This window comes from Corella eumyota, chromosome 2, assembly GCF_963082875.1.
Source record: "Corella eumyota chromosome 2, kaCorEumy4.1, whole genome shotgun sequence".
Taxonomy (NCBI): domain Eukaryota; kingdom Metazoa; phylum Chordata; class Ascidiacea; order Phlebobranchia; family Corellidae; genus Corella; species Corella eumyota.
Window position 1 is genome coordinate 11,019,277 of NC_137491.1, and position 15,075 is coordinate 11,034,351.

At 26.6% G+C, this 15,075-nt stretch overlaps 3 protein-coding genes across 3 annotated transcripts; all 3 read right to left on the reverse strand.

The window, feature by feature from the left end:
- Positions 1–1,625: 1,625 nt before the first annotated feature.
- On the reverse strand, positions 1,626–2,877 carry LOC145742386 (C-type lectin lectoxin-Lio2-like). Its single transcript, XM_082560167.1, has 4 exons — positions 2,646–2,877; positions 2,337–2,558; positions 2,011–2,190; positions 1,626–1,858 (listed from the first exon to the last, which is right to left on the reverse strand). The coding sequence occupies exons 1-4, from the start codon at positions 2,875–2,877 to the stop codon at positions 1,626–1,628; spliced, it is 867 nt and encodes a 288-aa protein (XP_082416293.1).
- Positions 2,878–4,376: 1,499 nt separating this feature from the next.
- On the reverse strand, positions 4,377–10,560 carry LOC145743372 (dolichyl-diphosphooligosaccharide--protein glycosyltransferase subunit STT3A-like). The gene is made up of 17 exons (XM_082561317.1): positions 10,482–10,560; positions 10,056–10,153; positions 9,776–9,958; positions 9,385–9,603; positions 8,873–8,997; positions 8,376–8,540; positions 7,898–8,078; positions 7,485–7,640; positions 7,128–7,219; positions 6,765–6,926; positions 6,276–6,464; positions 5,891–6,007; positions 5,586–5,688; positions 5,305–5,426; positions 5,043–5,109; positions 4,848–4,963; positions 4,377–4,742 (listed from the first exon to the last, which is right to left on the reverse strand). Exons 2-17 carry the CDS (start codon positions 10,141–10,143, stop codon positions 4,704–4,706), a joined length of 2,124 nt encoding a protein of 707 aa, XP_082417443.1. The 5' UTR covers positions 10,144–10,153; positions 10,482–10,560; the 3' UTR covers positions 4,377–4,703.
- Positions 10,561–11,004: 444 nt separating this feature from the next.
- On the reverse strand, positions 11,005–14,484 carry LOC145742387 (gamma-aminobutyric acid receptor subunit rho-1-like). Its single transcript, XM_082560168.1, has 12 exons — positions 14,462–14,484; positions 13,906–14,015; positions 13,568–13,717; positions 13,389–13,456; positions 13,024–13,150; positions 12,711–12,813; positions 12,499–12,581; positions 12,236–12,403; positions 11,889–12,044; positions 11,622–11,683; positions 11,327–11,461; positions 11,005–11,187 (listed from the first exon to the last, which is right to left on the reverse strand). Exons 1-12 carry the CDS (start codon positions 14,482–14,484, stop codon positions 11,005–11,007), a joined length of 1,368 nt encoding a protein of 455 aa, XP_082416294.1.
- Positions 14,485–15,075: the final 591 nt, after the last annotated feature.

A 15,075-nucleotide genomic window follows, 5' to 3' on the forward strand; every position in this document is an offset into this window, starting at 1 on the left:
AATCTTTAAATTTTAATAAATAAACACCTATTAATTAGTAATTAGTGATAAAAATTAAAATTTTATATCATTTTTGAGTTACCGATATCATGATATACAAATGGCCAAGATTTAAAAAATAAATAACAAACTTTAAATTTTAATAAATAAACACCTATTAATTAGTAATTAGTGATAATTAAATGTTGTAAATATGAGAATGAAAACATAATCTGATAATAAACAACATACTAAAATTTCAGATTTTTTAAATTCTAAGGAACTAAAGATATCTTCTTTCAAAATTGGGACTAGAAAGAATAAAAACAATAATAATAATAAAAGTAATAATAATAAGTATAATGACAATAACAATATGTTTCGAAATCTAAGATTTCGAACCATAATGACAATAACAATATGTTTCGAAATCTAAGATTTCGAACCATAATTATTTTAAAAATATTAATCTTTAATTTTTCAATCAACAAACAATTAATTAAATAAACTTAACAAACAAAAATTACTTTTTAACCCAATTTTAAGTTGTTGATATTAGAATATACATTACACAAAGTTTTGAATGCTTAAAATTGATTCTTGATTTTTAATAAATAAATAAACAAGCATTTAAATATAATAAACAAACAAAAATTATTTTTTAAATATGTTTTTTATTTAGTAATATTGTGAAATACATTATACTAAATATTGAATGTTTAATATCAACATTTAATTTTTAATAAACAAACAAAAATTATTTTTTAAATATGTTTTTTATTCAGTAATATTATGAAAAACAATATATTTTATACTTAAAGATTTTATTAATTTTTAATAAAAGTGTTATAACTTTTATGAATAATAATATTTTCAAAAAATATTTGTAAACACGTTAATTGTCTATTGCAGTTCTAACAGAACAATTATTTTTTGATTTAAAATTTTTAATTTTTTTCAAAAAATTTGTAAATCATTTAGGCCAATAAAAATATTTTCGCTCTAAGCTGGAATTGAACTCGGGAATTCGACTAAAGTCGAGAGTTTTTACTTTCAAGCCACAAAGATAAATGATCAAGCTTTATTTTATTGCAACTAGGTCATTTTTTCAAAAAAAAAATTAAAGAAACAAAAAAAAGGTTTTATAATTAACAACAATATTAAGCTTAGATTATAGTTTTTAAATTTGTTCTAATAAAATTAAAATTCTAAAAGTGTCAATAATGCGATTAAAATATCTTAATATCATATTTCGTTTTTTAAATTTAAATTTTATTTCTATCTTGTTTATTGATTTGGTATGCTTTCAAATACTGAATAAATATTTGTTTAAATATTTTGTCTGTGCCTAACCAAACTTTTATGCCAAGCAATACAAAAAGTAACTTTTTTTATGTCAAGTATAAACAAACGATTTTCCATAACCATTTATTTAAATCTGAGTAAATAATAAGTTCGTACACAAAAATATATTAAATAAATTGGTAACTTTTTTTTTCTGGATAAATATAGCAAGTTATAGCAAATCACCCAAATCTGTTTTTAAATTGCAGAAACCTAGTAAAAAAATTTTAAAATGTTAGTTGTTTTCCAGATTGTAAGTTTTTGCTACTTTTTAATACATAAAAATGCTTACAATAATGTTCTTAAATATCCTTAGCACATATAAAGTGCATAACGGTCCAGCAAGCAATATCATTCCAAAGTTGAGTTTCAGCTACCATGTTACCACAATCTTCAACACCCCAGCTATCATTAGGTTCGCCCCAACGGAATGCAGTGTATTCTAATGCAGAATCATCAATCCAGTGTAAATCATTCTTATTACCATCAGAGTTTTCAATTCGATGCATTCCCATATAATATCGGTGATGTTCAACTAAATAAAACGTTAAATATTTTAAAATATTGTTGAGGCAAATTTGATTGGTTTAACATCAATTTCAGTTTACTGCAAATTAACTTTTACCAAACTACATTTTTAATTAAATAATTTATAATTTAAAAAATACAAAAAAAAGAAAAACATACTGTTAAGTGTGTGAATCTGTTTTCTAAGGAAAGCTTGAATTTTATCAGTCTTGACCATGACAAGTGTGCTGCTTCTTTCCACGCAAGCCAATAGTGCGTTGTCAAAAGTTAACTGAGAAGTGGAAATGTAGTATTGTTGATTTCCGTTTTTATACCAATCCTCAACGACAGGTTTAGAATCTGTAATTTTTTTTAAATACATCGTATAACCTATTAGTAAATACCTTTAATTTAACAAAATATTTGTCTATTTACTCCTTTTTTATTACATAGTTGACTCTGTTGCACATTATAATATTTAATAAAGTCTAAACTTTGACGCATACCTTTGCTTCTTCGTTGGCAAATAAAATTGATTGTTGAATCACATCTAAGATCGTTCCATTGTTGAGTCATTGCTAATAGTTGTCCACAATTTTCAGACCACCAAGCGTTGTTTGGTTCACCTTCTGCCCAAGCAGAATATACCACACTTGATCCATCAATCCATTGCAATGTATTGTGAGCGTTTCGTTCAAGACCAATAAAGTATTCAACAAGTTCATTGCCTAAAAAATTTAATAAAAAATGACTAAACCAGTAGAACTTTTTCATTAGGTATAATATAAAACAGCTTATATTATTGAAATAGTTACCGTGATTAGCCTGAATAGTTTGAATAAGGAATGCTTGAATTTGATCGCTATCAATCTTGACAAGGTTTGCACCTCTTTGTTCGCAAGCTAATTTAGCATTCTTCTGGTTAAGCTGGGTGTTTGAAAAAAAGTAATCGTTATCGCCGAAAGAATACCATTTATCATTCACAGCACCGTTAACATATACGCTGCTAAGGCATAGAGCCAAGACTACAAACGAAAACGAATTCATGATGACGATATTACAAACTTTCGTTTTAACTTTATTGAAAAATATCTGTTAATCGCAAAAAACAGTTCAGCTGAAAATATTTTTGGGTATTAACATTAGTTTTATTTAACTGTTAGTATTAACAAATATAATCTGTTTTATAGCCTATAGGATAACTCAATTTATTTAAAAAAAATTAGAACTTTTTTTTTTCTTCAACTAATATTAATTAAAGGTTAAAGCTAATACTTGATCAAAAACTGATACTTTTCCTTGAATTGTCCACTGTTTTATAGGCTTTAGCCGGGTATTGCATTGCCTTGATTAATTAATAAAATTTTTTTTAATATTTACTGTAATCGTAAAGTTGTATATATCGGAATTTTGACCAAATAGGTAAACACTAAAATTTTTTATTTTTTGATATGCAATGTTTGATTGCGTTAAAATATTTAAAGAAAGATTTTATAAAAAAATTGTAAAAAAAATAATGAACAGTATCAAAAAGCGTTTTGTTGTTGTAAAAATACACCAACAGTCTAAAGTAAATATATAAGACATTTGCAAAAGTGATTTAAACTGGTCATGTACCTAAACATAAGAAGTCTTTAAATATTTTGTTCAAAAGGAATTTGACTATTTAAATATTAGCACAGTTTACTTTTACACTAACAACCTTCACTTGCTTTTTTAAATTCCTTTGTAACGAATATATAAATAAAAGTATTTGATAAATACTTCCATAGCTTTAAAGCATAAAGGCAAATGCGCAACATTTTTAATCAGTTAACTAAAATATTAAAAACACTTGTTGTGTAAACACGTTTTTAAGAATGTGTTTGTCTAACATAAACACACTGAAACGAAAGAAATATTAAAGACACTAGTACTACCAGAAAAACAAACAAAAATTTTGATAATCATTATGAGTTAAAGCTAAAATCCCGCAACTTCAAAAAATTTAGTGCTTTCCTATCATTAAAACATCCGATTTAATTTAAACATATAAGCAAAAATATTAAAAATTGTCCGAAACTTTTTTATGTTTAGATATGAAGAATGTCAACATCCGCCGGTTTTCGACCGAAGGGTATAAAAAAGAGAACAATTTAAGTAAGAGTATCATATTTTGATCAAGCATTCTAGTTTAAAATAAAAAACTGTGCGTTAAATTACTTGAAGATTTTGTGTGACGTCGATTAGGAATTCGATCAAATGCCACGCCCGAGATTCGAACGTGCGATGGTCGCATTGTATCTGATAAACCGAGTATGACTTTTATGTGGCATATAGCATGCATGCTATGTAATACCCAAGAACTCGACCAATTTTTAAAATATTAGTTTGCGTGATATGAAACTGACTCTGGGTAATACTGGTAATAGTAGTTATAAAAATAAGAATTTTGGTGTACCAGTTTTTAAAAAAAAGACCCTGAGCGCTTTTTATCGGCGTGCATTTATCGTATTATTTAAATACATCGTATATAAAGTCAAACTGTTGTGGTAAAAAAGCAAAACTAACACCCCGACTAAAGTTTTATTAGAAAAAATAAAACGGTTGCGCAAGAAGGTATAACTCGTTATATTATTAAATTTATTGAAATAAATCACAAGATCAGCCCTAAACGTAATAAACACATAATATATTATAGTTCAACATTCCATTTGGTATTACAAAATTTTTGTCAAGCGCAAATAAATAACGACATAATTGAAACTTTTGAACTGAAAAAGAAAGGGATTGCTTCATGCTAGAATTAATTGCATTCAAAGTTTGAAAAAATTTTAGTAATGTGCTTCGCATAAATTTAAACACGGTTTAAGTCTGAATAATTTCTTGTGTTACTACGTTCGAGAATTGCCACGGTTGTCCAAATCTTTAACCTAAAAAAAAAACAAATCAAAAATTAATTCAATTAGACAAAAAATAATTTAAATTAAATGATTTGTTACTTAAATATATTTTGTTAAAATTAAACTGTTACTTACCTTGTAAATTCTGACAATCCAGTGCTCAGTTGTATAGGCTTCATCTAAAACATCTAACTCAAAATCTTTGTTTCCAATTTCAACATTTCGAACCCTGTCATAACCTGTTGGTTTATCTAAAACAAAAACAATATTTATTTAAAACAACGAAGCTAAACAAATAAAACACACAAAAAAAAAAACACTACAACTTACTTTGTTCAGTATAAACTTGCCCAAATCTGTAGTAGCACATTTTGTACATCATACAATTTTGAAGTACCTAAAATATTAATATAGAAAAATGTTGTTATATACTTAACAAAAATATATACAAAAAACACAAGAGTAAAATGTTAAAAAAAATTTTAGTTCTAAATTTAGATAAATTAAATTTTTACACAAATTCAATCAAAATAAAAGAATGAAACCTTAAATTTGTTAATATGCTAATTTAAAATTAAATTAATTTTTAAACCTGAGATCCATCTGCATCTACTCTAAACTCCCCAGTTGGAGTGTAATAATCTGCTTCCTTGATGTGCGCTCCTCTATCAGTTGAACCTCCAATTCTCACCATCCACAAAAACTTGTTGATGTCTAAAATTTAAAACTAAAAATTAACAAGGCAAAAAAAATTATTTGACAACAAAATGTTGTGATTTGCTTTAGGAAACATGTAACATTAATAAAAATGGATAAAAAGTTCATAGAATTTAGAAAACAAGCCAAATCAAATTTATGAAATATTAAACATACCATCAGAAGAATAACCAGTAAGACCACCAAAAATAACAAGTACATAATCAACATCTAATTCTCTCATTATTTCATATGCTTTGTCTTCTGTTGATGCCATAGCCTGCAAGAACATTAGTGGAATTTAAAGAAAAAAAATTTTTGTAAGCAAATGTAACATATTTGCTAAAGAAAAATTAAAACTAAACTAATGAAAAAAAATTATAAAAACACTATGCTTTTAAAAACACAGAAATTAATATTTGACTATGTTGTATGTAAGCCATTACCCTTAAATAAAATATAAAACATTTTTAAAACTTTACCTGTCCAACCCTAGAAATATGAGTATTATTCCAAGTGTTATTGTCAACCAAAATTGTTCGATTTGCCATTGCAGTTATTTGATATCCGTAATCCCACCATGACATTACTTTGGAGTTCTACAAATAAAAAATGTTGATTTAAATAAGAAGCTTAGTAGATGCTAAAGTATGTCCAATATATATCCTTGTAAAATGAAATAAACTGTCGTTTGTGGTAAGCTAGTAAATTATTAGGGGCAAAATATAAGTTGAGAGGTGCAATCATATTATAACAATTAATATCTCAACTGTAAGGCTGGCGATTTTTAGATAAAGATACGTGGAAAAACACTTGTTTCAAAAGAAATATTTAAAAAAATTAAAATTATATATATATTTTTCTTACTTCTGGTGTGTTCTGTCGAAGCCAGTAATAAGCCTCCCTAAAATCATCGAAAATAATTCTCCCACCATCACCTCCTCTAGCACTCAGGACAATAGATGGACTGGAGTAAGCTTCCGAGGTAACCCACACAGAGTGGGATGCGAAGAGAGATAAAAAGATTGTCAAGCCAACAACGACTGCTGTAGCAACCTGAAAAAAACATAAGATATCTTATTTGATATATATCCACAATATTTTTCTAAAACATATCAATACCCAAAAATTTTAAATCAAAATATTTAACATAAAAAAATAAAAACATTAAACTTAAAAAAAGTCGATATATAAATATTAGAATTATTGAAAAAGACTTGAAAGTTAAAATTTGTTAAAGTTACAAACATTACCAAAATAATAAAAAATCAAAATTCTGATTTACTTGAACATTTACTTAAATACAAAAAATCTTTAAAAACACTTTTAATGTACAATACATAATAAAAAATTTACCTCGTTTTTAGCAGGGTAGCTTGAATCTGTTTTGGTTTTCCCTTTTTTGTCAGTGGTAGTAGCTACAGAGTCCAAGTTTTTCATGTAAGTTGTAAGTATGTGATTTACACCAATACCAGCAATAATACACATAACAGGAGCAAGTACAAGCATTAAACGCACCTAAACAAGTGCAAGTTCATATTACAACAAATTACAATAATCCGAATAATATTACTAATTTAATATAATATTACTAATAATAATTTAATATGCTTGGCTTATGTTTAATTAAAATGCTCAATGTGTAGATTGCAAAGTTTGCCTATTAACAGGAAAAATATCTTAAACATGAAAAAAACACATAAACATTAAAATACTTACCATAACAGCAGCAAAGTACATGCTGGTTACACCATACAAGATGATAAACATGTTGTAATCATTCAGATTCTGGAAGCACACATAAAGTCCAACTAAACAAAAAAATTGTACACATAAAGTCCAACTAAACAAAAATTTCATTGAACACAACCAAAACATCAATAAAAAGCCTATCTGAGTTAGAATAGGGAAATTAATGAAAAATTAGACCAATAAACCAAAAACCAAAAGACACAAAATTTTAAAAAGTAACATTAAATTAAAAATTCAATATAACAAGCCTATTAATATTTTTTATGTTAAACAAAACGTAAGACTTTAATTTTTAAAAATCTATAAATATTAACACAAACAAACCTGGAAACATGAATACAAGCATCTGAAGATCAAAGTAAAAAGATGACCAAGTAGTAGGTTGATGCTCAGATACAGATGCAATAATTGGAATATTATTCTTGGCATAACTTGGATCCAAAAGCGAATAAAAACGACCAGTCCATGGGGCAATCTTACCTGTATAAGTTTATTAATTAAAAAAGCTTGAAATTAAAAAGAAACAAAAATGCATGTGAAAACTAAAGTAGTTAGGTTAAGTAAGATGAAATAAATTTTTAGTAAAATGATTATTTTGGCTACAACTACACCAGTTTTGGAAAAAGTAAAATTATATTTTTGTTTAGTTTCTGTATAAGCAACAAAAACGTTTGTACTAACATAAAAAAGATTAAAACAATTTTTATATATATAAAATTATTTTTAAACCAACTTACCAGATAGAGTAAGAAATCCGATAGCACCCAACAATATTCCGCCACAAATGTACAAGATAGTTTGCCATAAGATGGCAAAATGTTGAGTAGAAAGTCGACTTTTTAAGAAGTTGATAAATGAAACAATCTGACAAAGTCCAAACACACCAAGTGCACCCATATGTTCTGATGTTTGAACAGGCTGAAGAAAATCACAAGAAAATTTTATTAAGTAAAAAAGGTAATAAAAAACTTAACCAAATTGCTTTTGGTTTATTTAACACTTACTGCAAACTAATTATAGCTTTCATTTGCAATAACAAACTAAGTTTATTTTTTATGACAAATTCCTAATTGTTTAAAATCGAAAATTTTTGTTAATAATCAAAGAAACAGTTTAAAAATGTTGGAATGTATTTAGTTTTACAATTTATTAAGTATATAGGTTGCAAAGATCTATATTTCTTGTTTTATAAATACAATAAGATAAACAACATACCTGGAATCCTACAAATGAGATTTGCATGGATAAAATCGTTCCAACACAATATACTGTAGTGTAAGCAACATACAACTTGTGACTGTATCTTCCAGTTACTATACAAGCTAATACATGGATCGGGATAAGGTTGATAAGAAATACATATCCACCCCATGACGATACCTTCAAGTCAAATATCATTTTAGTAGATATTTTGTGATTATTTCTTGGTTAAATATTGTTAAATAATTTGGGTTTATTGTACTACTTTGTACAATTATAAAAGAAAAATTTTAAAAATAAACATATGAATTATCTAAAACATATCATAATAAATACAAATATTTTAATTTAGTTTTATAATATAAGCAGATAACATAGAAAATTAGATTTAATAGTTGTTTTAACGTCTAATAAAGAAAAATGTTTATAAAAGTTTTATAGAGTTTAATTTATATATTGAAAGTAGTTTAGGTTATATTAATAAAATGCTGATAACATAACATGAGAATTACCATGTAAAAGTAGGCAAGAGAACACAAAACACCCCAAAACATTCTTCCACTTTTTACTGCCTTAATCCACAGATAATAAGTCAACAACATACAGAAGATAGCAATACCTTCGTTATCATAGGATCCTAAATAGTTAACAGTACATATTAAAATACAACACAAAAATAAAAGCATAAATTAGAAAATCTGTTACAAAAAAAATGACCAAAGAAAATTTAATTTACAGACAGTTAGTAAATTATAAGAAAATTATGTTAAAACTTGTTCACAAACAAAAAAAACGTGTTAAATAAATCCTAAGTAAATAAAAAAAAACATAGATATATATATTGATAGTTTTTATAAAAAAAATAAGTAAAAAAATCTTATAAAAAATAGGTTTCTTATATATATATTCTAAAAACCAATAATAGTATATAAAAAACAAATTTATTTTATATTAGCCTTTAAAGCCTTGAAAACACTGCAAATTTTTCAATTAAATTTTGTAAAAAAAAAATTAATATTTATACCTGCAACAGATCTTGAAATATAACCTGGTACAACCGACATAAAAGCTGCAGCAACCAAACCAGCTCCACTGTTTGACAATTCCTTAGTAAGCAAGTAAGTTACAATTGATGTAAAAGATGAAAACAAGGGAGCAAGAAATACACACATGTTTCTGATGTCAATTGTGATGTTAAGGTAATGCAGTACATTGTAGAATGCAGCTGCAGTTACCATAAGACCTTTTTTAAACAAAAATGCAATTTAGGTTATTTAATATTTATAAAATAATTACAAAAAATTAAAAATATTTGCACGAAAATACATAAAAGTAAGCATGGTGTTAATTATATTTTTTAGATATAATTGTTTTTTTTCTTTTAATTAAAAAAAAAATTTATTTGTAGTATATACCTGGATAAATTGTTCCTCCGATAATTCTACCAAGAGGATACCATGCGGTGTCATCAAACCAGTTGTGAAAATTGTAAAAACCTTCTTCAGTTAGAAACCTTGTTGTTCGATAATTAAAGTAGGGATCAAACTCGTGAATAACACTTTCGAAACGTAAAACAGAAAACAGTCTGATGGAAAAAGCTAAAAAAACACAAAGTTAGGAACCAGCAAAATTTTGATCATAAAGCGTAACATTTGCTTAATATCCAAACACACTTTAATAGGTGCACAAACATACCAAGAATACAGCATATTCCAAGAACAAGCATCTTTAAAAGAGTATCTTGCTTCTCCATTGACATTCTTATAAATCCTAATTTCCCCATGGTGTCAGTTCTGTTTTAAAGTTTAAAGATACATAAACAAACTGACAAAAATAAAAACAAAATACAAATAAAATTTTTAATAATATTTTTTGTCATTTGCAGGTATTAATTTAAAGATAAGCTATATAAATGTTGATTAAGGTATACTAAATAACTAAAATAAGTTGTGAACAAATTTATTATAAAAAAAATATTTAAAGGGTAAAAATAGCAATGAACTTCATATGTCAATATGTGACCACCTTAACTGCATGCATAAAATCTATATTTACTAAAACAATAAACATTAAATTATTTAATATAACATTCAAAAACATATACATGGTAATAACTGTTACCTGTTTGTTGCCAATAACTTTTAATTCCAAGTATACCTAAGAAACCAGTAAACGAAAAACCAAAGACCGCTAGTAGGCTTTACCAAATGCCGGTATAATTGAAATTTTGTTACACGTATCACACCCAAGTTGCCATATAGAAAATTTCAACGTTAAATTAAAGTCAAAATTACAGCACAAATAAAACAAAATTTATACTAACTAAGCATAAGAATCATAACTAAAAAGATTGTAAGTAATTTATTTTATTTAAGTTCAATAAGAAAGCGAAACAAAGGTAGTTAAAATTAAATATTTGGAAACACTCCCACGTGGCAAAACAGGTCAACTACGAAATCAGGTGTTTGCTTTATTATGATGTTACGTATACGTTCCGCTTAGTAAATTTTCGTACTTAATTAATTTGTCCTCATTTAGTAAAGTGTCTTTAAAAATGTCGTTATTTAACTACATTTAGACTAAATTAAATAAAGTTTATGGACTAAAGTTACTCTAATTTTTGATTTTATTATAATATATTTAACTACATCTGGTGTAAATCGTAATCGTGTTTTGTCACAACTATGTAATATGTCCAATAAGTTATATTAAAAAGGAAAAATCCTGCAAAATAACCAATCCGATAGCAAACATCAACAGTGGTTGCTTCTTTTGGAACATATATTTTTTCTTGCCAATTTTCCCAAGCTAATACAGAGTGAGTGTTCTGAAATTGGCAGGTAAAATAAAGTTAAACTCATACAATTAATACAAACCGGCCTAATACACATATTTGTAAAAAATAACAAGTATTATTAACACTTTAAAATAAAAAAAATTAAATTGTTTAGAAAAATTATTTATACCCGGTTTGTATTTTCACTGTTTAACTCTTCCTTTTTGGTCATAAAGAAATTGACGACGCAAAATTCAATAACAGTAGAAAACACAAACAAAAAACAGGTCCATAAATAAATATCCATTGCCGTTAAGTAGGACACCTAAAATAAATGTTATTAAAATTGAAACAATAAAAAAAGAAACAAAGTCTCTACTTTTACTTTTACCAAAACTCGCAATATGCAGCTAAAAAGCTAAAAGGAAGGGCTTCATAATAATTTCAACTTTTAGATAATTAAAATTTATTCAATATCGTATCACCTTTGGTAAAGAAGCCTTTAGTCCAGTTATAACTGTTGAAATCGTCAGCACCGTCGTGACGCCTAAGATAATAAACAAAAATCAATACCAAATCAACAAAAGCAATTTTTTGCAGTTATCATTTCTACACTAACTGCAACAGACCAACCAACAATAGTTTGAAAAATTATTTAATTTTTTTAACAGAGCTTACAAAATTAACCAACGCCTTAAAATATATATTTTACCAAATACTTAAAACATTTATGTTCGTTTACAATTACTTACCTAAAGCTACACGCGCAGGTACAGATCGGGGATCGATCCACATTCCCATGCCAGCAAGTAACACCATCGCCATTGCTGGAAAGTAGGCTTGGAAGAACACGGATAACGGATAACGTTTTAGTTCAAAGTTTATTTCCAATTGCGATTTAGGCTTTGCTGAAGTGATTTTATTATTTAAAATGGCAGTAAAAATTTAAAATGATCCAAAAAATCGTGTTAATGAAAAATAACAAGGTTAATCCTATGATTTTAAACCAGCATGATTATAGCAAAGTTGTTAAATCAAAATTAATATAATAAATTCGTTAAACTTATTTTATTTTAAGTACATTTCAAAAACATTATACCTGGGTAGAGAAACAAAGCTTTGTTCGTGGTATTAGTTGTGTAAAAACTATAATGCATCAGCTGAAACTTGGGCATATTCTGAACCAACTTTAAATCCATGAACAAGTCTCCAACTTGTTTTTCCTCGGACAGCCAGTACAGTCTTACTTCGTTGCCATTATATCCAACTACACATGAACATTTTAATTGTAGTAAAAGTTTATTAATGTTTTTTTATTTATTAGTTAAATACACAATTTGCCATTTGTAAAGTCTCACTTACGGCTTTGAAATATAAGAGAACAAAACTCGGTGTCAAGTGGAAAGTTGTACAGGTTCATTTGACAAGCAACCGTAGTGGTTATTCTAAAACAAATAAATTTTAAACATTTCAACTTTTATACTCGTGATTTAAGAATTAAATTTTTTTATTACTATTTGTCCATTAAAATCACGTAGAGCAAAGGCCAAAGTTTTTCAGTAATCTTTACTTACTTTAACGTATGCATTATAGTTCCATCGTCGTACAGGCGTAAAACTCGATTATCGACCGCCGTGTGATGAATAAACGATCGTTTTGATCCGACTATATAAATGTCTATTAACAAATAAGTTAGTCTTGTCAGTGTTACTTTAATAGTAATATGTAACGACATTTAGCAAATGCTTTTGGTATTTAAAAATTGTTTAACTGTTTAAATTGGCGTGCCAATGCGCTATAACTAGTTATCTGTATAAGTCTATAAAAAAGTCACTAAAATGTTATTACATTAAGATTAAAAATATAAAAAAATAAAACGTAACCAACCTGGCACCCAAATTTTTTCAACAAAACGACTTGGTAGAACAATACTTTGATTTCGACCAACTATTGGAGTGAATTTTAAACGAAAATCTGTCCAAGTCTCGTGCATGCATAAAGTAAAAGTTACTTCCTGAAAAAATATTTATATAAAATATATTAATTAGTTTTCAGGTATTGACCAATAAATTGGGTACTGGTGTATATTAAATTAAAAAGTTATGATTTAATAAAAGCAACTGATTTATATTTAGTACTAGTGATTACAAATTGAAGGAAACATGATTTGTGCATTACCACAAAATAAATCAATATTAAATCTGAAACAGGGAATTTAAGTGCTAAATCCTATTAAAACATGAAACAGTTACCATATTTTTTTCTGAGATGTCTGTAATGCTTTCAATACTGATTGCGACTCCAACATCCGTTATTGTTCCTGAATAAATAACAAAAGTTGACTTCAAAAGCAAAATATTTTCTTGCAAATTTCATATTTTAAACAAACAGTAAAATAAACATTACAGATAAATTTTTAAGTTTTGTTTACCTCCTTGATTAGGTCTGATGCTGAGTTCATAAAAATGATCCCTAAACATATTTTCAATCTGGTGGGAAACTCCTTTTTCGTGTTTTTCATCAAAATCAACATCTTTATGTGTCGTATCTAATAAAATACATTGTATAAAACTATAGTTATCTAAAAAAATAATTTTTAATCAAACACGTTTTTCAACATGTGTTGTTATATGTTAGATGGTCAGTATGCTTATAAATACTAATTTCTCATGGTCATATTTTATTTAAAATATAATTAAACGCAACTAAAAAAAATTGACTTATGTAAACGTGTTGTAAGGCAATTCCGGTAAATTAAAGTTCAAGTACCTCTATGCCTCCGTATTTGGTGTAAATTATCCTTGTCTTTTAAATCACTTGATTGGAATTGGCAACCAAATTTTAGTTGTGACAGAATGACATAAAGAAAAATTAGCCATCTAAACCAATAAAAAACGTGCTTTATGTTTTAGGTAAATCGTTTAGCAAAATTTAGACAAGGCTAAAGTAAAGGTTTACTAATTGGCCGTTTAATAAACCAATCAAAAATGTCATTAGATCTGCGCTGAAGTGTTGACAAAGGGTGTCAAAAGGGATTACAATTAATCTTATTCGGAAATAGGAAAATAAATAGGTTAATTTAAAATGTAATTTTTTAATTTACAAAATAATCAAATAAAATATTATATTAAAAATGATTCTATACGATTGCTTATCGATTATATATCCACTTTCATTTAAAATGATAATATATTATGAACTAAACATTAAATAAACTTCAATATTCTATTTAAATTATTAGTTGCAATACGCACTTGATTTGTCGTAACCAAACATTACAATTTAGTCTAACTATATTATTTTAAAAATTAAACCAATTACTTACATTTTGATGCATAGATTTTTCATGCTATGTTCTTAATATACACAAACTTCAATTATTTACGTTAAATACACTGGTACAAATCAAAATATTTTTAAACTAACACTGATAATATTTCCTACGTAAGAACATTTTTAAAGACCAAATTAAAGCAATCAACGCCTTGACGTTCTTTTACCTGACCTGAAGTTTATGATAAATGCGTGCAAGCTTTTGACCACTAAGTCACACTTGGATGATTAAATGTTGCTGCTTTGATATAACACATTGTTTTGTTATGTAGATATATAGTATAAGTTACATATTAAGCACGTATTTTAACGCTACATTTAAAATCAGCTGTCTGAATTGATTTTTCAATATTGCTAATTTAAATTACTAACAGACGACCCGCGACTTTTTGTTTTTACTAAATCTATTCCCTAATTACTGAATTATTTTTAGCGTTACAAATCAACGTATGCACAATTGCCTTTTTTATTTAAAAGGACACCGCCTATGTTCATTAAAACCTTCTGGTCCTTACTAAAAAAAACTCAATTTCTTATTATTTCAAAAATTTCACCTGCTCTAATTAGAATTTCCTTCGTTATATATTTTAATTGTATTGCAAGGGG